Source organism: Oratosquilla oratoria, chromosome 35 (assembly GCF_046742065.1).
Source record: "Oratosquilla oratoria isolate Oo_2021 chromosome 35, ASM4674206v1, whole genome shotgun sequence".
NCBI classification, from domain to species: domain Eukaryota; kingdom Metazoa; phylum Arthropoda; class Malacostraca; order Stomatopoda; family Squillidae; genus Oratosquilla; species Oratosquilla oratoria.
Window position 1 is genome coordinate 14,667,273 of NC_134811.1, and position 25,125 is coordinate 14,692,397.

The 25,125-nt window shown below is 39.2% G+C and overlaps 1 protein-coding gene and 1 long non-coding RNA gene across 2 annotated transcripts in view; one reads left to right on the plus strand and one right to left on the minus strand.

Moving 5' to 3' along the window:
* LOC143018554 (uncharacterized) overlaps positions 1-13,430 on the plus strand; it is a 26,614-nt gene extending 13,184 nt beyond the window's left edge. Inside the window, exon 3 of the long non-coding RNA XR_012965759.1 lies at positions 13,259-13,430. This is a non-coding gene — a long non-coding RNA (uncharacterized LOC143018554). The remainder of the gene's footprint in view (positions 1-13,258) is intronic.
* Positions 1-25,125, minus strand: part of LOC143018552 (MAM and LDL-receptor class A domain-containing protein 2-like) — a 388,685-nt gene that overhangs the window by 167,417 nt on the left and 196,143 nt on the right. The window contains exons 87-101 of the mRNA XM_076174014.1: positions 24,719-24,836; positions 18,572-18,809; positions 17,962-18,133; positions 16,067-16,280; positions 14,970-15,101; positions 14,162-14,316; positions 13,791-14,061; positions 10,012-10,139; positions 9,720-9,806; positions 8,222-8,378; positions 5,183-5,329; positions 4,747-4,929; positions 3,694-3,888; positions 3,145-3,282; positions 2,608-2,827 (exon numbers count right to left, since the gene is read on the minus strand). Coding sequence (XP_076030129.1) covers positions 2,608-2,827; positions 3,145-3,282; positions 3,694-3,888; positions 4,747-4,929; positions 5,183-5,329; positions 8,222-8,378; positions 9,720-9,806; positions 10,012-10,139; positions 13,791-14,061; positions 14,162-14,316; positions 14,970-15,101; positions 16,067-16,280; positions 17,962-18,133; positions 18,572-18,809; positions 24,719-24,836 — 2,555 coding nt within the window. The remainder of the gene's footprint in view (positions 1-2,607; positions 2,828-3,144; positions 3,283-3,693; positions 3,889-4,746; positions 4,930-5,182; positions 5,330-8,221; positions 8,379-9,719; positions 9,807-10,011; positions 10,140-13,790; positions 14,062-14,161; positions 14,317-14,969; positions 15,102-16,066; positions 16,281-17,961; positions 18,134-18,571; positions 18,810-24,718; positions 24,837-25,125) is intronic.

Sequence of the window (25,125 nt, forward strand, 5' to 3'; positions counted from 1 at the left end):
ATCTTCTGTCCTCTCCCCTCCTTCCTCAACAGACATTCCTCTCTTTTGTAAAGCCCCTTTCATCCCATCCTCCATCTCATCCTAGGATGCCCCCTCATATTCACTCCTTCCACCTCTGCCTTCCACACTCCTTTTACTAATCTTTCTTCACTCATTCTTTCCATGTGTCCAAACCATCCTAATACTCTTTCATCAACCCTATCTCCCAGCTCCCTTTCCACCCCTGTTCTCCTCCTCACCTCCTCATTTCTCACTCTATCTAGCCTAGTAACCCCTATCATACTTCTCAGACATTTCATCTCAAACACATTCAAATTCCTTCTCTCTTCCTCTCTCATGTTCCATGTTACTGCCCCGTACATTGCTGTTGGCACAATCACTCCTTCATATAACCTCCTCTTAGCATCCATTCCCAGATGTCTCTTTCTCATTACACTTTTTAATCCACCAAGGCATTTACTCACTTCTCTCATCTACATTCTACCTCCACCCCCACTCCTCCCTTTCCTGTCACATTTGCACCCAAGTATCTAAAAATATCTACTTCCTCCAGTTTCTTACCCTTAATGCTCATTTCCAGTCTACTGTCACTCTCTCCCCTTGTACATTTCATCACCTTACTTTTGCCCACATTTATCTTTAGCTTCCCTCTTTCACACACCTTCTCAAACTCTGTCACTAACTTCCTCAATCCCTCCTCTGATCCTGCTAATATATATAGCAAACATTATTGGGGCCAGAACTGTTCCTTGTGGAACACCACTTATTACTTCATCCCAATTAGAGTGTTTGTCTCTTATCACTACTCTCATTTTTCTTTCTTGCAAAAAGTCTTCCATCCATTTAAGCAGTTTGCCCTGTATTCCTCCTGCAGTTTCTAATTTCTTAAGCTTCTTATGTGGTACTTTGTCAAAAGCTTTTTTTCAGGTCTAGAAATGCACAATCAGCCCATCCATCTCTTTCTTGTATTATATCTATTAGCCTTGAATAGAAACACATTAAGTTTGTGACGCATGATCATCCTTGTCTGAATCCAAATTGCCTTGGATTTAGCACATTGTTTTTTTCTAAATACCTTACCCATCTACTTTTGATAATTCTTTCACAAATTTTTGCTATTGTACTTGTTAGAGAGATTGGTCTATAGTTAGTAGGGTCTTCTTTATTTCCCCATTTATATATAGGCTCTATATTTGCTCTTCTCCAATCTTTTGGAACTTTTCCTTCTTTCAAGGGACTGTTTATCATGCTATGTATTTTATCTGCCAATTCATTCCTGCATTCTTTCAAAATCCAGTTTGCTATTTCATCTGGTCCATGCGATTTTCTGACATCAAGATTACTCAAGTGTTTCATTATTTCATTCCTTGTTACTTCTATTTCTTTCATAGGAAGGACTTTCTCTTCCCATTCTATCTCTCCAGGTTGTATGTTCTCCCTTATAAACACCGATTTAAAATGCTTGTTCATAATTTCTGCCATTTCTATTTCCTCTGTGTATTCAACTCCTCCTTGTCATAATTTCTCTAATTCTTGTTTGTTTTGTTTGTTGTTTAGTAATCTGTAAAATAGTTTTGGTTGATCTTTACATTTTTCTATGACATCTTTTTCATATTTTCTCTTTTCTTCTCTGCACACTTGTACATATTCATTTCTATAACTAGTATATATTTACCATTTTTCAGGTCTTTTGTCTTTTTTCTATTTTGTCCAAGCTTTATCTCTTTTGTCTTTTAACTCCCTACAACTTTTGTTGTACCATATTCTTTTTCTTGTTTTTGTCTTGGGACATAATTTTCCACTCCTTTTTTATAAACCTTTGTCAAAATATTTCATTTCTCTTCCACTGTTGTTTCCTCTTTGTATATTCTTTCCCAGTTTTCTTTTTGAAAGAATTCTCTTATTTTATAAAAAAAAAAAAAAAAAAAAAATCATACATCAATCTTCCTTTTCTATATTGATCATTTCTTTTCATGTATTCACTTCGGATCTGCTGCAGTCTTTGTGTGTGTGTGTGTGTGTAAATATTGTAATATTCTTTTACCATCCTTATAGAATTTCTCAACAGGTTTACACCCATAACATGTATCACCATGTAACAAAAATGTGGGAATAAACTAGATTTGGTTGTCTAGTCCTGCTATGAAGGTGCTATGTCTTGCTTCATTGCAATGAACCTGAGCAGAGGGTGTGTGTCAAGAATAACCTTTCATCCACAAAGAACTAAGATAGAAAGAACAACAAATAGGTTCTAGATTTTTTAGATAGGTACAGTATGGCTGAAGGGTGGGTATATATTTTTTTGTTTTTTGGTATATGCTGTATGTACATACCTCTTAGTTTTATAATTTGCATAGAATGTCTTATAAATTTCACAACAAGGGGAATGCATTACTATATATCTATCCATATACCAAAGGGCTTCCCCTTTATGAGAGAGGAGGCCTAGCTTTGTGTATGTGTTTCTAACATTGCAAGTTTTGGACTGCTATAACTCCTGTGATTTTCCCTCGCATTCTGAAGATCAAACATGAATGGGAGATGACATAAAAATAAGATGCACTTCCTCTCTGACAAAGAGGACAAGTTCCTGAAAGTTTATCTCACCTGGTAGCTAACCACATACGGTATGGTGCTCTGTACTCATTCAGTAGAACAGGTACTGCAGATTCCTCTTCAGAAAGCCATATTTCAAGGGCTCCATTAATTTTGTGTGTGCTGAAGTAGTAGAAGGCAATGCAAGCCTCAGGAAAACTGTACATTGGTGAGAAAAGCTGAGCTGTCTTGGCTGCCTTCACTTTGGTCAAGTCAACATACATGTAGTTACCTAGTGAAAATGGAAGTGATATCAAGAACAGAACTTATATTATCTCCAATGCAGATTAAGTTTTAGTGTGATGAGTGGCAATACTGATAATATAGATATGACACATTACAATAGTAATAGAAAACTACCAACTTATATACAACTATTTAAGGAACATGGGGAGGTCATACATGCATTGGTGGATACTACTGATCTGATCCTCGTGGAACATCACAAATATGGTTGGGCAGGTACAGGGGGCTAAGGCTTGAGGGGGGGGGGACATTTTCCTGGCCACTTGCCTAGGCAAGTTTGGGCAAAATACTACCGAGACTCACCAAGTTCTGACTGGGTTGTGTGATCAACCAGAAGATTGTTGGGGGACACAGATTTTGATCCCCAACTCCAGTTTAAGTCATCCTCAGCCTCATCTTGCATGAAACCACAAATATCCTTGTCTTCAAAAGTGCAGTAGTCTGAAGAGATACAGGAGTTGTGAATGATTAATCTTTTCTATAAACCCATAATGTTCATGGAAGTACAATTTCATACAACAATACATGCAAGAATAACTGTACTGATAAAGTGTAATGTTTATCAAGTACCTGAAAAAGGTCAACCAACACATGACAATATATGACAATATATGGTTCAGCAAAAGCAGCAAACACTTCATCTTACTCCATATGTAAAGAAATACACATAATGACATAAATATCACCACATGGGCCACACAGAAACATAAAAATAAAAAACAGACTTCAGTGAGACAATTTGTGTTTAGATCTTACAAGTTGTGCATTACAGACTTTTTGCATGATTGTGAACAAGACATACAGACTGTTGATGATCATGAAAGTAGCAGCTCTGACAAACAAGACACCTACCTGGAGGGGGGCATTTTCCAACATATCCAGCAATGTCATCTATGGCAATGTAGCCCTGGAAGTCCTCAGGAATTATAGCTTTTATACCATATTTGAGGAGCTCAACCTTATTTGATACTGAAGCTTGAGCATACAAAGGATGCCAAGCTTCTCCATGGTCACCCTCTATGACATAAATACTCCTTCCTTCCGAACCTAGAAAGAGACAAATAAGTCTTACAAAACATAATACAAAAAATTACAATGGGAAAGCAAAACATCAGGAAACTTTTCAGTCTATTGTAATGTTAGATAAAAAAAAAGTAAAATAAAGATATAAAAACACACAAATGGGCATAATTGTATGCATATATAAACTCCTGTTTCTTCTCTGTTTTTTCTCTTTGAGAGCATTTTTTCCTTTAAAAGGAAATTGACTGGAAAAATCTCCTTAGTTTATAATTAGTAAGATACTTTGGCATACTACACACAGTAATTCTCCCTTATTATGGAGATGAAGTCTTTCGGTATATAGACAGATAGATGGAACATATTTTTACACCTTTTGGTATTTCTTCAGTGGCAGGTGAGTGAATGAACTTTTTGGTCAGGTCTGGGAATTGATATACTCCATCAGTCAAGGTGGTATTAACTTTGAAGGTTTTAACTGGCAAACAGCTTACTAGACTATGCTACTCTTTTATTAGCTGGATGTCCTAGTTCTTTTATGAAGAGAGCTTAAAGAATAGGTAGTCTCCTTTGGTCTTGAATTACTGACAAAATTCCTGTAATTTCTTTCAGAACTTCCTTGTTTAGAGTTGTTATATATTTACAGGGGCCCCTAAAACCCATCATACAACAACAACCCCTGGCAATCCTGCAGAGAGAAGTTCCTCTGTGAAGTGAGAAGGATAGGTAGTCTTCTTTGGTCTCAAACTGTTGCTAACACTTCTGCATTTTCCTCCTACATAGTTTGTACTAGATATTTTAATTCTATATTCCACATACACTTTCACAAAATACACAAGTTACTTTTAATTATACTACATTTATCCTAATCTCAGGCAAACACACCTGGAATATCGTAGATGACAACTTCAAGAGATCCAATAAGTGGTCCATGCATAGAATACCAAAGCGACAGACAGGCAGTTATTTCTTCTCCAACTGAAAAAATCTCATCTAGGAAGTCTAAGGAAATTAAAGATGCAGTTCCAAACTGAGTGTCGGCAGTAGTGTCCACATATGCAAAATATCCTGCCAAGATCAAAAAGAAAAATACATAAGAATTGCAGCTTGCATATTATGAGAAACATAAAATCTTGCACATCCACTAACAAACAATGACAGAAGTCTTTCATTAAGCATGTATTACTTATGTGAGTGTAGCTCCTTTCTTGTATATTATAATTAGAAAAATACATACACATAGAGATATGGATATAAAAACTATTCATACATTCCTCTAAACACTGAGCTCTCACTCTTTTTTCACCCTCTTTCTACTCACCAGTAGTGTCTGAGGATGTGTGGTCGTCAGGAGGAGTCTTATCTCCTGGTCGCCCAACAACCCAGTTAAAACGATCATTTGAGCTGAAGTCTTGATTCCAGTTGCACAACATACTCTGCTCAAAATCACATCCAAGTATCTCAAGCTCTGCCAGGAAGAGAATGGAGTCATGTCATTAGATCAATTAATTCATTATCCCAGTTTCTTTCCCTCAAAAACCTGCAGTTCCAAAGAAATTGGCCATGACTACCAGTTCAGCCCAATCATTCAGTGAAAAGATTTGCAGACAATGGGGTATTGGCTGCATGTTATTGTGGCAAAGTAGCATGCAGTTGATACTATAGGGTCTATATGGGACACCCCTACAGACCAGAGCCACACATCATTTTGCCTGTGATAGAGGAAAACTCTGTTCATAGAGAAATGATGACACTTTTATACTACAACTATCCCTCCGTTATGCTGTCCCCCAACCCCTTGTTACTGTCCTGTACCATTTCTCTGAATATTTCTTTCCCTTTTTCACCAACCCTGTGGTGGGGGAAGAGAATGCTACCACCAAGTCTTTCTATTTGAGTCGTAAAAAAGGCGACAAAAAACAGGATGGGGGATGGGATTAGGAGTCCTACTACATGTAGCCACAAAAGGGGACATTCCTAAAAGAAGAAGTAAAGGCATAAGAGGGTCTGGGAGCTTTCCAACCAGTACCCTAAGGTTTGGGTCTTTTAATGTGCGTGGATGTGGTACAGATGAGAGTAAAAGGGAAGAGATAGGCAGTATGTTTGTGAGAAGAAAGATGGATCTGCTGGCTTTGAGTGAAACTAAAATGAAAGGGCAACTGTGAGTTTGGGAGTGTGGCTGGGAGGTACTCAGGAGTGAAGAGGGGGATGAGGGAGAGAAGGAGTGGATATACTAGTAAGTGAAGAGATAAGTAAGCGGGTAGTGGAGTGGAAGGAGGTTTCATCAAGGTTGATGTGGATGAAGGTGAAGCTGGGAAGGGAGATGTGGATTTTTGTAAGTACGTATGGACCTGGTAGTGAGAAGAGTGTAGATGAAAGGGAGGCTTTTTAGGTAGATATAAATGAGTGCATAGAGGGATTAGGGAGAAATGTCAATGTAGTTGTATTGGGAGACCTTAATGCTAGGGTAGGAAATGAACCAATAGATGGAGTGATTGGGAAGTATGGAGTTCCAGGTAAAAATCCTAGAGGAAAATTGATGGTGGAGATGTGTCTTGAAAGAGAGCTGATGATAGCAAATACAGTGATCAGGAAGAAAGTCAAGCATAAGTACACATGGGAGAGGGTGGTGGATGGAAGGGTGATGGACAGAGCATTAATGGATTATATATAGTGGTGACCAGGAGTATGGTGGGAAGAGTTAAGGATGTACATGTTCTAAAGGGAGAGAGTGGGGGAATATCAGATAATTTTCTGGTGAAAGGTAAATTGAGAGTGGAGAATAGGTGGAGAAAGAGGAAAAGGGCAGAAGGTAGGGAGGTACTGCTTAAATGAGAAAAAAAAAAAGAGGAGAATGAGTATAAGAAGAAGCTGAAAGAGGAGTGGGAGGGAGTAAAGGAGAAAGTAGAACTAGGAGTGGAAGAGGAATGGGGATGGTTCAAGGAGGGAGTCATAAGGTGTGCAAAGATGGTGTGTGGAACAAGGAGGGCTGGAGGAAATAGAAGGAAGGGTAGTGAATGGTGGGATGAGGAAGCAAAGAAAGGTGTAGAAGAGAAGCAGGCATTCATAGACTGGCTACAGATTAGGACGAGGGAATCGTATGAGAGGTAAAAAGTAAAGAGACGGGAAGTTAAGCATATGATAAATGAAGCTAAGAGGAGGGCAGATGTGAAATGAGGTAAGAGTATGACAGAAAATTTTGAAAGCAATAAAGAGATGTTTTGGAAGGAAATTAAAAGAGAAAGAGGAGGCGAATCAAGTAGAGAAGAAAAGGTAAAAGGTGCAGATGGAGAGATGATAATGGAAGAGAAGGCAGTGAGAGGTAGGTGGGCAGAGTATTTTAGGGAGTTGCTAAATGTGAAGGAGGATAGGGAGGGAAAGGTAGTTGCAGTGGGAAGCGCTAAGAAAGTGAGAGTGATGAGTGAAAAAATGGAGGAGAAATAGGGGAGGATGATGTGAAAGCAGCTGTTAAGATGATGAGAGCAGGTAAGGCACCTGGTTTCGATGGATCCCATGCAGAATGTCTGAGGAAAGGAGGTACAGTTATGGTGGACTGGCTGGTGAGGTTATTTAATGTTTGTTTAAGAGAGGGTAGAGTGCTGGAAGACTGGAGGAGTGCCTGCATAGTTCTGCTTTACAAAGGAAAGGGGGACAAGTGTGAGTGTAGTAGTTTCAGAGGGATTAGTTTGTTGAGTGTAGTTGGGAAGGCTTATGGGAGGGTTTTGATTGAGAGGATTAGGAGAGGAACAGAGGGAATAATTGGTGAGGAACAGTGTGGGCTTAGGACAGGTAGGGGTTGTGTAATGAGAAACATGGGAAAAGAAATGGGTGCGAGTGATTTCCATGCCTTTTTCTTTTTGGCTAGCCCCCATGTAAGGGGGAAAAAGTCTTTGGTATATGGTATATGGTGTAATATGTATATAGATGTTAGAGTACCTCTTGTCTTGGGAATGATTTTTCTCCTGTGATGATGTATATAATTTAGTAGGCCACTGTGGAGTGCTATAAGTTTGGCCAAAGACTCAAATTAACCCAGAAGCAACCACCACACAGAAGGCACAGTCTACCTCATTTTACATTGCCCTACTCTTGTCCTACCCAGACAACAACATAATATCTTTCCCTTAAATGACTTCTAAGCCAATATGGTAACTTATCATTAACTTGGAGAGAATTTTTAAAACACTGATAACATTATATGGCATTGTAGTTGACTAAATTATTTCTGCCTTTATTTCAAATCTTCATTACAAATTCATTCTTTTACTTTTAATTCTCTCAATGAGAAATGATTATGAAATGTACATGAAGTAATCTCATGTACTGACCATACAAAATGGTCAGTTTTTGTGATTCTTACTTGGAGCAGGGGTGGTAGATGGTTGAGTTGTTGTGCCCAGCAATTTGCAGGGAACAGGTTCCATGAGGATATCATCAATTGCTATGATGTTATCCCCTTGACTCTTCTCAGCTTCAAAAAGGAGGTGGAAAGTTGCTGACTTGCTGGCAAACTCAACCTACAGATTCAAATATACAGTATATATAGGTGTACATCTATGTAATGCTAGAGAAGGGATTGAGTCAAATGCACATGGTCAGATAAATGAAGTGTTTAAGTTAGGTAAATACAGACAGATGAAGCAGCCTTGCTGTGGATGTGCTGTATCTTCCTGCATTACTTCTGACCCTGAGCAGTAGCCAAGATCCAGGGATGACTTGTCATCCATAAGGAGCTGGGAGGGGTGGTGTATAGGAGTAGAATGGGTGTGGACAAAATGGGTAGGAGTAGATATATCCCTTTTGAGTTTGGCTACCTCCCTGGTAAGGGGAAAAAAGCCCTAGGTATGTGTATGTAAATGCAAACAGGGAGGTGCACATCTATTAAAAACTAACTCCCAGGCACAAGCCATGACAAATGAGGTGATCAATATGAAATGGAAATTAGCAGGTCATGAATAAGTTTTACAATGAATTATAATGATGAAACATGTGAGCAGGAGGCTTTTTGATCCACAATAATGTTGGATGGTAAAAAAAGTGCTAAAGCATTTTCCTTAAATATCTGTATTTATCCAAAAGGATTTCAAAACCTTGAACTATATTATTGTAAGAGGCTGGCAGATAAAGGTAGATAAGTAAGATAGAGGGGTAGGCGGCAAGAATTTCAATTTTATGTGTAAGATGTTTTGAAAACATATGTCGCAAAGGAATTGCATAATCTCGCTCACCATCTAAAATTTATAAAGAACTGCTAGGGTACAGATTTTAATGCTGATGTGACAATATGTAAATTAGGCCATTCTGCTTTGATACTGAGAGTGCTTGTATAAGCAGTATTGTTTAAGACGTTGTAACAGTCTTTCTGATTGGAGAAGGGTGGAGGAGAAAAAATTACTGGTACATGAGAGAAAAGTCACACCCTTGGGGAAGGCACTTATTTGTAACATTGAAGATTAATGAATGAATTAAATAGTGACATTGAAACAGAGGTGGCTTAGTGAGTGGATTGAGGATCCCTTGATGTATAACATTCGGAAGAAATGAAGAGAAAATTTAACTATGTTTAATTCATCCCATCAAGAAATATTGCTTGCTTCTACAGAGAGAACTTATGAAAAACATACTAACTTACTTAAGTGAGGAAAGTTGAAAGTGAAAGAAGGAATACAAGACAATATAAGGGAATAGTAAACAGAATTAAACCAGTAATTATGGAGAGACACAGGAACTGAAAGTGATGGGGGTGAAATTATATTCAATTAAATATTTGGATCTGAAGAAGTGCAACTGATAAAGAATGAGCAAAAATGAAATTATCCATGCTACAAATACAAAACTGCTGGTTCCTATCTACAAACCCGTTGATTGGTCCAGGTCCGTGCCTCAATGGAGTTGTTTAGGAGGATCAGGTTTTCCCGTACATCTGCCTCCAGGTCCACTTTTTCCTAAATAAAAAGACTTATGGTAACTTATCTGCTATATACAGCTTTGTCACATAATATTGAGTACTGCTATTCTTGAAGAAATTATCTTGTACAAGAGGAAACATTATATTTTTCATATCTGCATAATTCAATAAGTAGAGTCTTTAACATCACCAAACTGTACCTAAGCTGAATTCTAAACATAATAATGCAAGACAACACCTACCATCACAACAGAAAGCTGAGCATGTGATGAAGTATTAGGCAGAAGGCTGAACTTGAGGTACCAGAAGCTGAGACAGTATATTGAGGAGGGCTCCAGGAATTCACTTGTCAATGTTGCTCCTTTTCCTTCTATTAGGGATAAGTTTTTCATTATTAAAAGAATAATAATAACAATAAAAAAATGAAATAAATAAAAAAATTAATAATACATACATATACCAAAGGCTTTTTCCCCCTTACAAGGGGAAATAAAATCAAGGAGGTATAGTGATGGTGGACTGGCTGGTGAGGTTATTTGATGTTTGCTGGAGAGAGGGCACAGTGCCGGAGGACTGGGGGGAGTGCCTGTATAGTTCCACTTTACAAGGGAAAACGGACAAGTGTGAGTGTAGTAGTTTCAAAGGAATTAGCTTGTTAAGTGTAGTTGGGAAGGCTTATGGGAGGATCTTGATTTAGAGGATTAGGAGAGGAACAGAGGGAGTAATTGGTGAGGAACCCTGTGGATTTAGGGCAGGTAGAGGTTGTGTAGATCAGATTTTTGTGGTAGGACAGATACGTAAGAAAGCTATAGGAAAAGGTAAGGATGTTTTTTGGGCTTTTATGGATCTGGAAAAGGCTTATGTCAGGGTAGACAGGAAGGCACTGGGGGAGGCTTTGTGGATATACGGGATTGGAGGAAAGCTTCTAGGAGCTGTCAAGAGTTTTTACAAAAGTAATAGAGCATGTGTCAGGATTAGAAATGGAGAGAGTAAGTGGTTCGAGGTAAAGGTGGAACTTTGTCAGGGATGTGTTACGTCACCCTGGCTGTTCAACTTATACATGGATTGGGTGGTGTGAGAGGTAAATGCAAGGGTGGTGGGTCAGGGATTGGAGATGGTTAAAGAAAATGGAGAAAAATGGGAGGTGAGCCAGCTGTTGTTTGTGGACAAAACTGCGCTTGTAGCAGGATCAGAGGAGGGATTGAGGAAGTTGGTGACAGTTTCGTAGAGTGTGTGACAGAAGAAAATTGAAGATAAATGTGAGTAAAAGTAAGGTGATGAGATGTTCAAGGGGTGAAAGTGGCAGCAGACTGGAAGTGAGCATTAAAGGAGAGTGACTGGAGGAAGTGGATAGTTTTAGATACTTGGGTGCAAATGTGGCAGGAAAAGGTGGAGTGGAGGTGGAGGTAGAATGTAGATTGATAGAAGCAAGTAAATGCCTCCATACATTAAAAAGTGTAATGAGGAATAGACATTAGGGAATGGATGCTAAGAGGAGACTGTATGAAAGAGTGATTGTGCCAATAGCCCTGTATGGGGCAGAAACATGGAACATAAGAGAGGAAGAGAGAAGGAGTTTGAATGTGTTTGAGATGAGGTGTCTGAGAAATATGATGGGGGTTACTAGGCTGGATAGAGTGAGAAATGAGGAGGTGAGGAGAACAGGGGTGGTAAGAGAGTTGGGAGATAGGGTTGATGAAAGAGTATTAGGATGGTTTGGACACATGAAGAGAATGAGTGAAGAAAGACTAGTAAAAGAGGTATAGAAGACAGATGTGGAGGGAGTGAACATGAAGGGGCATCCTAGGAGGAGATGGATGGATGGGGTGAAGGGGGCTTTGGGTAAGATGGGAATGTCTGTTGAGGAAGACCAGGAGAGGACAGAAGACAGGGGTGAATGGAGAATGGTTGTATATGGATGATGCTTTGATGCATGAGGTGGAATGGGTGGGGGGATGGGGAGTGAGGTAGTATGTATGAGAAAAATTTGACGCAGCCCGAAGGGATTTCTCCCCGTCTTCTCCTTGTCTGCATGGGGGGACGGAGAAGGGAGGTTACCGATTTAATGAAGTGGCCTTGCTGTGGATGTGCTGTGTCTTGCGACACTGCCTTTGATCCAGGGCAGTGGACAAGGTGCAGGGATGACCTGTCATCCAGGAGGTGCTAAGATAAGGAGGGTGGAGGGGGAGTGGAGTGTATTTAGGGATGGAATGGGTGGGAATGGTTTTATGCCCTGTATGTATATACCTAATTGCTTGTACGTATTTGTAAGGAGAACAAAGAGGAGTTCTAGATATGCAAAAATGAATTGAGACAGGAGGTGGAAGAATGCAAATAGAAAAGTGATATGAGATAGGAATAAAACAGAGTAATTGAGGAAGAGCAGTGAGGGTTTTGGAGTGGAAGAGGGTGTGCAAATCAAGTTTTTTTGGTACAACAGGTAAGTGAAAAGTAGTTAGTAAAGTTATCAGTCTTTGTTTTCAACTTTCTTATCTGTCCTATTAAGTACTGTACACCTTTTTATTTAGATTTACTTGATAGACATTTGGGAATGGATGCTAAGAGGAGACTGTATGAAGGAGTGATTGTACCAACAGCACTGTATGAGCAAGAAACATGGAACATAAGAGAGGAAGAGAGAAGGAGTTTGAATGTGTTTGAGATGAGGTGTCTGAGAAGTATGATAGGGGTTACTAGGCTGGATAGAGTGAGAAATGAGGAGGTGAGGAGAAGAACGGGGGTGGAAAGGGAGTTGGGAGATAGGGTGGATGAAAGAGTATTGGGATGGTTTGGACACATGGAAAGAATGAGTGAAGAAAGACTAGTAAAAGAGGTATGGAAGGCAGATGTAGAAGGAGTGAACATGAGGGGGTGACCTAGGATGAGATAGATGGATGGGGTAAAAGGGGCTTTGAGGAAGAGGGGAATGTCTGTTAAGGAAGGATGGGAGAGGACAGAAGATAAGAGTGAATGGAGAATAGTTGTATATGGATGATGTATGAGATTAAATGGATGGGGGATGGGGGGTGAGGGAGTATGTGTGAGAAAATTTGATGCAGCACAAAGGTATTTCTCCCCGTCTTCTCCTTTTCTGCATGAGGGGATGGAGAAGGGAGGTTGCTGATTTAATGAAGCAGCCTTGCTGTGGATGTGCTGTGTCTTGCAACACTGCTTCTGACCCAGGGCAGTGTACAAGATGCAGGAATGACCCATCATCCAGGAGGTGTCAAGATAAGAGGGAGGGAAGAGGGTGGAGGGGAGTGGAGTGTAATAGGGTTGGAATGGGTGGGAGTGGTTTTTATGCCTTTGCTTTTTGGCTACCTCCCTTATAAGGGGGAAAGAAGCCTTCGGTATATGTATGTATGTGTATATGTACTTGATTGTAGTGTACAGGAAAAGAACCATGTTGCATCCATGTGCTGTAGTATCCACTGGTCAAATTTAGTCTTAATTTAATTATGATTACTGACTGAACTATTTCCTTTTCAGGTCACTCTACAAACTGATGCAACCATATAGAAAACCGTTTTTCTTGATATCCTTAAGACATGAAGTTTCCATTTTTTTCCCTGACCTTATGATACTCTCCTATCCCAAATTAAGAAATTTTCCCTGTCAAGTTTCTCCATTGATCTGAACATTAAAGAGGTGAAATTTCTCTCTTCTTTCTTTTAACATGTACTGTGTATACTGGATTCTCTGTCTCTATAAAATGTTGTGCTTTAAGTTCAAATGATGATCTTATGCTACATTATGACAATGAACTAATATACACGTTCTGAAACATTGCAAGGTTGTTCTTTGGAGCTATCAAACAAATATATCAAGAACTTATATGAAGTTATATGATCACATGAATATAGATGCAGAGATGTTTTGAGAATGAAATTATATGGTAAATTAAGTTACAAGTTCAAATTATACAAATACTGGCTATTAGTACCACATGAAACATGAAACATTCAACCCAGCTTTGCATTACAGTTTTAAGAGAAAACTTATCTGATATGACCATACATACCTCCATCGTCCTTTGTAAAGTCAACATAAGCAAACATGCCATCCCCTAGTGTGTGGTCTTCCATAGGCTCTTCCACCAAGCTTCCATTGGCTGTGAAGCCGTACCCAACAAACCACATGAAAGGTGTATTCAAGGAGTTTGTGTATCCACAGAAACCCTCCTCAAAGTCACAGGAGGCTGCAGAGGTAGGACAGGATTCCGGAAGAAGTCGAATATCATCAAGGATGATGGTGTTGCCAGTTAGAGTCTTGAATTCAGCTTTGAAACTCAGCTGTGGAATTCAGTAAGAGTTAACATAATACAATGGACATGGGTACAAATAACAATCCTAACATACAATTATACAATATAATAAAATACTATTAATCTACCTGGGTTTCACTGCTGAGATCAACCTTTGTTGAACCATAAATCCAGCCTCTGCCCTGGTAGCCACTGCGTTTCCAGAGGGTGGTCTCTGAAGATAAATCTGGACCTGACAGATGTAGGACACTCAGGACTGAATCCTCAGGTTCCATTTCTACACCTATAGAGATGGATATGGGTCAGGATGAACTGTTAGAGAAAGTTGTGGCAGAGAGAGGTAAAAGTTTAAGAAAGTAGGCACCAACTATTAAGAGAGACCAGTTTATCATCCATTTGCAATCATTTCCAACTCACATTTATGTCCTGCCCTCTCCCTCCTCTGCTCAACAGACATTTCACATTTACCTAAACCCCTTTCACTGAATCATCTCAATGTCCATCTTCCCCTCAAGTTCACTTCACCCCTACCCCTACTTTCCACACTCTTTTTGCTAATCTTTCTTCACTCATAATTTCCATATATCCAAACTATCCCAGCATTCTTTCATCATCCCTATCTGTCAGCTCCCTTTCTACTCCCACTCTCTGCCTCATCTATTTATTTCTCAATCTATCCATCCTTGTAACACCACCAATATTAATACTGTCATTAAAGTTAACAAGAGATTAATCCTTAGAGTACTATGGTACAATAACAGATTTTTTAGTAGGAAATGCCAAGCTATTTTTTTATGCACTTGAGGGACTAAATCTTGGTCTGAATGGGCAGTTCAAGCCAATGGCTGCCTGTCAGCTACACATCAATCACATCTGGGATTTACCACAACTATGGAGGACATCAAGGTACTGATAGGGTAAGATCTAACTACTTACTTGTGATGTGGTACCAGAAAGTGAGGCACTGCATTCCACCACCTACTCCTCCCATGGGTGGACTGAGGAAATGACCCACATAAGGTTGAGTCAGGCTCACACCGCTCAGTGGGGACACACTAAGGAAATGGCCTGTGGAGTCATAAATAGGTCAAATACACTTGGATACATTCTGATATACTTATGAGAATATGAAGATAGAGTGGGTTTATTGTCTTATGCATAAGCTTAAGGGCTGCAACCAGGACATACAACAACCCCGATTCCTACGTGAGGTCGGAGTTAGCGGACGTCGTGTCGCATCTCATTGTGTGTGTGTGTGTATATATGTGTATGTATCTATGTGTGTATATATGTATATTTGTGTGTAGATGTGTATGTATGTATCATACTAACATGTAACAAAAATTAATAAATAATTTTTTTTTTCCTTAAAGGGAGAGCAACTCCCCATAAGCTTTGCTTCTCGCTCTCCCTTTTCAACAACTAATTTTGTAAAAAATTTGTATATATGTATGTCTAAATTGTATTTTATATTGTTGAATAAACCTTAACTAACTAACTAACTAACTAACTCTGCAAAAAATGCAACACCATCACTAAGAAAAGATCAGTACCTTTAGCATTCCCAATGGATGATCTGCAATCACATTAATCAACAAGTCTGTCCAATACCCATTCCATACAGGTATTAAAGATTGTTGGAAGGAGTTTGGATCCCTGCCTCATTCCTAAAATAGCAGCCAAGAAGCCAGAAATGGCTCCTACACTTTTCATAAGTTAATAATACATACATATACCAAGGGCTTTTTCCCCCTTACAAGGAAGGTAGCCAAAGACAAAGGGCATAATTCCACCCCCACCCATTTCATCCCTACCCACTCCATTCCCATTTACTACCCCTCCCTCCCTCCCTCCCTCTTACCTTGGCTCCTTCTGGTTAATAATACATATTAATAAAAAATCAGCTTGAAATATACTGTAGACAAATACTTCATAACATTGTGGATCTTAAAAGAAACTTATTCACACAGCATTCTACACAGTGAAGATTGAAATAAAAACAAGACCATAAATTCAGCTTTGTTTCTGTTTACCTGACATTGAAGCTGTGGTGTGGTCTTCATCTAAGCTTCCTTTACTGACACGCTGCCATATCATGTTATCATGAGCTTTGTTGATCCAGTCACAGAGGTCATATTCAAAGTCACAGTCAGTGTACCTGGTAGTGCATGAGCCTCTTGTAGCTTTAAACTCATCCCAAGCCACAATGCCATCACTGTTGTATTCAAAAGTCACTTGGATGCTCAACTGAAGTGGTAAGAAAGAAAGGTGATACAGAAGATCCTGTAAGAACTGTCGATATTACTGTTTATGTGGATTACAACTCACCACTGCAGTGCTACAAATTAAAATTTAGTTTATCCTTTACATACAGATGAGTTGTCTAATGCATGGGTTTGTAGGGTGCAGATTTCTATAGTGCACCATGATGCCAAGTCTAAATATTAAGAACCACAGGTAAATTTTACAATGCATGATGTTCTTGTGGCCAACCTGCAAACCATTCTAAGGTCACAGAAAAAAAAATGTGATGGAGAATGGCTGTAGTGACACTTCTGATACCATATTGGATAAAGTCAAGGAGGGAGATGCTCCAATGGACAGTGGGAGTGAAAGACATACTGACAGTGAAAAACTTATTTTGGGCTAAGGTTCAAAATCAGATTACATTTATCCCACTGGTTTAGTTATTTGTCTGGCATGGTTTTCTATACTGAGGCTACAATTCAGCACCAATTAACTACACACTAGGTGAATCAACTATTTGTAACAGAGGCTGAGCTACAAAGCTGTGTCATAGATCATATTGTTGCTAATACCAATGAAGAAGTGGACAGGGTGCAGAGATGACCCGTCATGTCATCCAGGAAGTGCTAAGATGGGAGGGAGGGTGGAGGGGAGTGGAGTGTATTTAGGGATGGAATGGGTGGGAATGATTTTATGCCTTTTTCTTTTTGGTTACCTCCCTTGTAAGGGGGAAAAAGCCTTGGTATATATACCAATGAAGAAAGATTAGCAAGAGGTGTGGAAGGCAGAGGTGGATGAAGTGAACTTGAGGGGATGATCAAGGATGAGATGGATGGATGGGATTAACCTCTTCCATACGATGATGCCTACATAGGCATCATGAGGCACGAGTGGGTTTATGAGGGTGCCAATGTTAGCATCCTGATTACATTTATTTTGTAGTTGTAGTTGAGTGACCCCCAAATTCTGTGAAATGGTTTGATTATGTTTTCTGTGCTTATTAGCACTCAGAGTGAAAGAGAACGAGAATGAGTAAATCAGCAGTGACTTTACATTTTATAACAAAAGTATTACAATGCATCATCATACATTAGGCATCCAATGCTGCATGCCAGAATTTGACTCATACTGAAGAGGTTAAAGGGGCTTCAAGGAAGAGGGGAACGTCTGTTGAGTATAGAAAGGCAAAAAGAGGGATGGGGTGAATGGAGAATGGCTGTCTATGGATGATACTTGACACAGCCCAGAAGGATTTCTCCCCGTCTTCTCCATTTTCCACATGAGGGGTTTCGTTGATTAAGTGAAGCAGCCTTACTGTGGATGAACTGTCTTGCTGCATTGCTTCTGATTTGAGCAGTGAGCAGGAGATGGAAATAATGACTCATCCGCAAGGAGTGAAGATGAGAGGGAAACAAGGATGGTAGATGGAAGTGGCATGGATGAGTATGTATAAAAAAAAAACATATATTTCCTGAAGAATCATTAAGGTCATTCAATGTAAATCTACTAATATATTCTTTATCTTAACTGTACCAGAATGAATAACTAACAACATAGTAGAATATATTGCATGTTTATGATCTACATTAAAAACCACAGGGACAAACTTATGCACAAAACATCACATTCAAGACAAAGACCTATGGGGGGAGAGGATTTTTAAATGTTAGTTAATGCTCACCTTGGCATCTACTTGACTGCTTGGAATATGTAACTGTTTGTAATTCCAACGGTCAGTGTAGCCATTGAACTTTTCCCATAGCACTGTCTCAATGAAGTCACCAAGTGAGTCTTTCATTTTGTATATCTGGTGTAACGTGATCCTGGGTGGGTGGTTGCCAAAACTATAGTACCTGTAGGTGGAATAAAAGGAAGATCCTCAGGACAATGGTGGTGCAATATATATGAGTCTAATGCATAACTAATGCTGGATGTAGTTAACTATATACTCATTCATTTGTGTTTTACAAGGATGAGGTAAATTGACAAATAGAGCAGAAAAGAAGAGCCAAATTGTGTTTGAAAAGTCAGTAGGTGTTACAAGGTTGGATAAAGAAAGAATGGTGTGGTGAGGCAAAGTTTAGGGGTGAAGAGGATGCTGTTGGTTAGGGTTAATCAAAGATTGCTGATATGATTTAGGCATATGGAAAGAATAAGTAAGGAGAGACTTGCATAAAGAGTATGGAAAACAGACATGGATAGAGTGAATTTGAGAGAGAGACCAAAAAGGTGGATGCACTGGGCAAAGGGGTCATTGGATGCAAGGGAAATTCATTCCAAGAGATACTAACCAGAAGCTGAAGCAGTATCCATTTCCACCATCAAGGTATGGTGCAAACCATCCAGACTCCTCAGAACTAGAAACCATGCCTGGAGTGAGTGGTGGATACACAAAGAGGTAAGTGCCATCAGGAGCTTTACCATGAATACGTTCTGAGGTTCCTTTGTAGAATTTTATCTGACTATCAGGTGCAGAACTCCAGTCACACTTCCCAAACACATCAAAGTTGCAAGTCAGTGTCTCAATACCTGCCAAAAAAACACAAGAACAGGTTTAAAATATACTAAACAGTCTCAAGGACAGAAGAATGTATAGATTAAGGTGATGATCTGTTTACCAGGAAAATAAACTGGTAGCAGTGATGGGAAAAAAATAAGGTACATTATTATCTTGGTATAAGTGGTGATGAGTAAAATAAAAAACGCATTATCATTTTATCAATGATAACCAGCTCTTCAATCCTTGGACACAATATCATGCCAAAGTAATGGAGATGGTATGTGAAAAATCAAAGGAGGGAAGTTGAAGTTAAATGTCATCAGTTTTCAATTTTAAGTGGATACTAGTCTCATATCATACATACATATACCAATTGGCATTTTCCCCCTTACAAGGGAGGTAACCAAAGTCAAAGGTATAAATCCACTACCACCCATGTCATCCCCACATACTCCACTCCCATTCACCAACCCTCCCTCCCTCTTTTCTTGGCTCCTGGATGATGGGTCATACCTGCATCTCACCCACTGGATCTCTGAAGCAATGCAGCAAGACACAGCACATCCAAAGCAAGACAGCTTCACCCCCCATCCCCCACCCACTCCCTTTCATATGTCATAGCATCACCCATACACAAGCATTCTCCACTCACTTCTATCTTCTGTCTTTTCCCTTTCTTCTTTAACAGACATTCCCCTCTTTTTTTCAATGCCCCTTTTACCCCATCTATCTACCTCATCCATCTATCTCATCATAATATTCTGATACATGAGCAAATTTTAGGTAAACATTTCAAAAGAATCTCTATGATGGTGGCAACACTCATACAAAGTTATACAGCTGTATTTCATTTCTATTTTTTTATACAGAATAAAACAGATAAAACATTGGCAACCTCTGGCAACCCCATTGCATAAAAAACATTAGCATTCTGCATATTGAAATAGCGTCAACATTTCTATAGCTATTTCATTTTTTGCTACAGAATTATGTTTATGGAGATATTTGGCAACTCCTCCCACCAGCATATCCCACATAGACAGTGGACAGGGCATCAGTACTCTTCAAAAGGTCAAAGTAAGGTGATGTCGCTCCAGGCGCTCTCACTGTATGCCACAGTTTTGATTCCTCGTCCTATATTGTTGCTGTGATTTTGGAAAAATTAACAAGAAACAAGAGAGTGAAGCAGCAGAATATAGAGAGGGCCAGTGAGTACCTGAAAAAGAAACAAGGAAAAAGAAAGAGGAGGAAAGCATCACAGCTGCACCCAGCACTTCACAAGCATCTACTAGCCACGCCCACCTTACACCTCCACCCATGCCACACCACTCACCCTTACCTCACACCTTATCAGCAAAGAAGAGGAAATTGGAGATTTGCAATACATTGCAACCATCAAACAAATAGTCGTGAAAATTTAAATCCCCCGACCTGTAAAAAAAATTTTTGTTCTTTCTGTTGTAAGATCTTCAGTTGTTCTTTATGTATTTTTGTTATTTTTGTTTCATTTGAAAGAAAACATCATGCTCTTTATTTTCTACAGAAAAAATAAAATAATTTTTTTTTTCTTTGAAACCTAAATTTTGCATTTTTTAATTACTCAGAGAAACAAATTAATAAAAAATCAGAGGTATTAGTTTGATCAAACATATTCAATAATTTTTGTTCCCCAGACTAAGCTTTCATTTCCTACCAAGCTGAATGATGTGGAAGGATTTTCCATTAAGTAATTAGAGCTTCAGTAGAGCTTCACTATATCTTCACTATGATTTATATATACTTTTACCTACATTTATCTTCAACTTCCTTCTTTCGCACACCTTCCCAATGTCATGTTCCATGATGTGTCACTGACACAAAGAGGCGTGAACAATGGTGCCATAAGCCACATTCTAGCACAAGTCAAATTTGCTCGACATCCTTAATGAAAATGCCTTCTGATGTTAAATTTAACCATTTAGTGGGTTATCTTAAATTAGATAAGATGGAAGATTGTAAACATAAGTAACTTATGTTGCTATAAATAATGATGCAAAGAAGTAGAGTCCTTCGAAAATTTTAAATTTACCTAGTTGTATTTACCTAGTTGTATTTTGCGGGAAGGGGAGCTATGCTCGTGATGTCCCGCCTTTGTATCTTGCAGTGTCTAGTTTGTTTTTAAACTCATGAATGGTTTTTGCGCATACTATTCCATTGTCCAGTTTGTTCCAAGTGTCCAAAACTCTATGAGGAAAACTGTTTTTCTTCAGTTCTCTTCTATAGCTATGTTTTTTTATTTTCTTTCCATGTCCTCTTGTGTTTCTTTTGTCCCAGTTAAGTAAGTTCTCTCTATCGAGTACCTCTGTGCCTTTCATGATTCTGTAGATGGTCAATAGGTCACCTCTCTCTCTTCTTTGCTCCAGTGTCGGTAACTCCAGTTTAGCCAATCTCTCCTCGTATGATAGGTTTGCAAGTGCAGGTGCCATTTTTGTAGCTGCTCTTTGGATTCTTTCTATTTTCTTTATATTCTTTTTGGTACTGGGGGACCACAATGTCGCTGCATACTCTAATCTAGGCCTTATCAATATAACCAATATTTTTTTCATCATGTCTTCGTCCAAGTATGTAAACGCCACTTTTATTGATCTTAGCAAGTTGTAAGTCTCCCCGACAATTTTGTTAATCTGTATATCATAGGACAAGTTGTTCGTGATAATTACTCCCAAATCTTTTTCGGATCCTACTGTATTCCTTCTTGTGCTTGATGGCTAGAGATTGGTATATTGTATGCCTTCTTCACACAAAAATAAAGCAGTGAATAAATTGTGTAAAGCCAGGCAAGTAGAGATAGGTTAGGTTTATATTCTTAACAAAATGACACTTGCCACTAGCACTATGTTGTCCGGTTGTGGTATGAATTAATTTAAGGGACACATGCCTTGGCATCTCCCTCTCTGACTCCTGACTGTGTCCCATTCTCACCCTTGGGTTTTGGTGTAAGTTAAGAACAATATCTTTTTATATTATGTAAATTAAATTAGCTTGCATCTCATCATTTTATTTACATCCTGTTGAAGTTTGGAAATCTTATAGAGAAGGCAGGCACGCTAAAAGTCATGACACCAAACTCCATCACTAACTTCCTTAATCCCTTGTCTGATCTTGCTACAAGTGCACTGTCATCATTTTCTTTAACCATCTCCACTTTCCAGCCCATTACCCTTGCATTTATGTCTTGCACCACCCTATACATGTATAAATTGAACAGCCATGGCAACATGACACATACCTGGTGCAGTCCCATCTTTACCACAAACCACTCACTTTCTCCATTTCTAATTCTAGCACAGGATCTACTACTCTCATAAAAATTCTCAACTGCTCTTAACAGTTTACCTCCTATCCCATATATCTGTAATACCTCCCAAGGTACCTTCCTGTCTACCCTGCCATAAGCCTTTTCCAAATCCATAAAAGCCCAAAAAACATCCTTATCTTTTCCTAAAACTTTCTCACACATCTGCCTTACCACAAAAATCTAATCCATGCAACCCCTGCCTATCCTAAACCCACAGAGCTCCTCACCATTTACTCCCTCTATTCCTCTCTTAACCCTCTCAATTAAAACCTTCCCATAAGTCTTCCCAACTACACTCAACTGATCTCTCTAAAACTACTACACTCACACTTGTCCCCTTTTCCTTTGTAAAGCAAAACTATACAGGCACTCCTCCAGTCATCCAGCACTCTACCTTCTTTTGGCAAACATTAAGTAACCTCACCAGCCAGTCCACCATCACTGTACCTCCCTTTTTTAGACACTTCACATGACACCCATCTAACACAGATGCCTTACCTGCTCTCATCATTTTAATAACTGCCTTCATCTCATCTTTCCTTATTTCTCCTTGATTCACCACTGTCATTTTTTGGCACCTCCCACTGCAACTACCTTCCTCTCCTTAGCCTCCTTCACATCTAACAACTCCCTAAAATACTCTGCCCATCTTCCTCTTACTGCTGTCTCTTCCATTATCATCTCCCCATCTGCATCTTTTACCTTTTCTTCTCTACTTGATTCACCTCCTTTTCCTCTCTTAATTTCTTTCCAAAATATTTTTTATTACTTTCAAATTTTTCTGCCACACTCTTACACCACTTCACATCTGCTCTCCTTTTTGCCTTTTTTATCTTACACTACTTCTCTTCTCTTTTCTTCACACCTCTCATATGATTCTCTCATCCTATTTTGCAACCAATCAGTGAATGCTTGTTTCTTCTCTTCTACAACCTAATTTGCTTCATCATCCCACCACTCACTACCCTTCCTTCTATTTCCTCCCACCCTCTTTGTTCCACACACCATCATTGCACACCTTATAACTCCCTCCTTGAAACATCCCCATTCCTCCTCCACTCTTAATTATACTCTATCCTTCACTTCCTTCCACTCTTCTCTCAGCTTCTTCTTGTATTCCTTTTCTTTCTCATTTAAGCAGTTCACTTTAAGCACATCCCTACCTTCCGTCCTTTTTCTCTTTCTCCATCTATGTTTCACTCTCAACTTACCTTCCACCATAAAATTATCTGATATTCCCTCACTCTTCATCTCCTACCCTAGCATTGAGATCTCCCAATACCACTAAAATGACATTTCTCCCCTTAGAACATGTAAATCCAAAACTCTTCCTACTCTTCTCCTGGTTACCACTATATAGTCCATTAACCCCTTCAATATGGGCCACATCGCAGGTCTAGCAGCATTAGCTGCCAGACGTGCGATGTTGCGTCATAATACTCACATTATAAAAAATTAAGTCACTACTCTATCACTCGTTCTCTTTCACCCATGAATTTTGATAACCATAGAAAATATGATGAAGCCAGTTTATAGAGTATGGGGGTCATGCAGGTACAACTACAATAAATATAATCAAGACGCCGGCATCGGCATCCTCGCATACCCACTTGCTCCTCATGACGCCTACGTAGGCGTCACTGTATGGAAGGGGTTAAAGCACTATCTACCACTCTTCCATCCACCACCCTTTCCCATGAGTACTTATGCTCCACTTTCTTCCTAAACACTGTATTAGCTATCAGACATGTCTCTATCATCAACCCTCTACTATGATTATTTTCCTAGAACTCCACACTTCCCAACCACTCCATCTATTGGTTCATCTCCTACCCTAGCATTGAGATCTCCCAACACCACTAAATTGACATTTCTCCCTAAATCCTCTAAGCACTTATCTAAATCTATTCAAAAAGCCTTCATCTATTCAAAAAGCCTCCCTTTTCTCTACACTCTTCTCACTACAAAGTCCCTATGCACTTACAAAGACCCACATCTCCCTTACCAGTTTCATCTTCATCCACATTAACCTTGAAGAAACCGCCTTCCAATCCACCACATGTTTACCTATCTCTTCGCTTACTGATATAGCCACCCCTTCTCTCCCTCATCCTCTCTTCACTCCTGACACCCTCCCCACTATGAGTACACTCCCAAACTCAAACTCTCCCTCCCCTTTCAACTTAGTTTCACTCAATGCCAACACATTCATCTTCCTACTCACAAACATGCTTCCTATCTCTTCCCTTTTATTCTCATCTGTACCACATCCACACACATTAGAAGACCCAAACCTTAGGGTTCTGGTTGGAAAAATTCTCCCAGACCCTAGCCTTTGGTTTTTTTTAATCCTGTGTTAGGGGAGAAAGAATGCTGCCACCAAGTGTTCCCATTTGAGTAATAAAAGGCAACAAAACAGGAGAGGGATATGACTAGGCAATCTACTCTCTTTAGCCTCTAAGGGAATATTCCTATAATGCAAAGGCATGTTCTTTTATGGTTGACTAATAATTCATTATGAGTACATGTATACAAAATATATCAAAAGGGTTGTACTATGTACACTCTTACAATTTTAGTCATCAACAAATTCTTACATACTTTGAGTCGTGGTGTTAGCAAACTCTGGGGTGACTTGGCAAGGAACAGATATCACGGAGATATCATCAACAGCAATGTAAGAGTCATGCTTCTCTCTAAGCATTCCACGAAGGACAATCTGTGCAAAATGAACCAAGATTTTAGTTATTCTTTTCTTTATTATAAACATCACTAGCAAAGGAAGACTGGCCCCATATAATCTATTGATTTTATTAATTTATTTATTTATTCTATTTTTTTAATATTTCTTTTAATAGGTCTGCCAAAACTATGGTGCCTCTATATGTTCATGTGTCTTATATGCCCCCTCCCCCCCCAAAAAAGTGAGTGGTCAGGGGGGAAAAGTAAAATAAAAATTACATGCTATCTCCACCACAGATGCAATGAGCCCTATTATGATGCAAAGA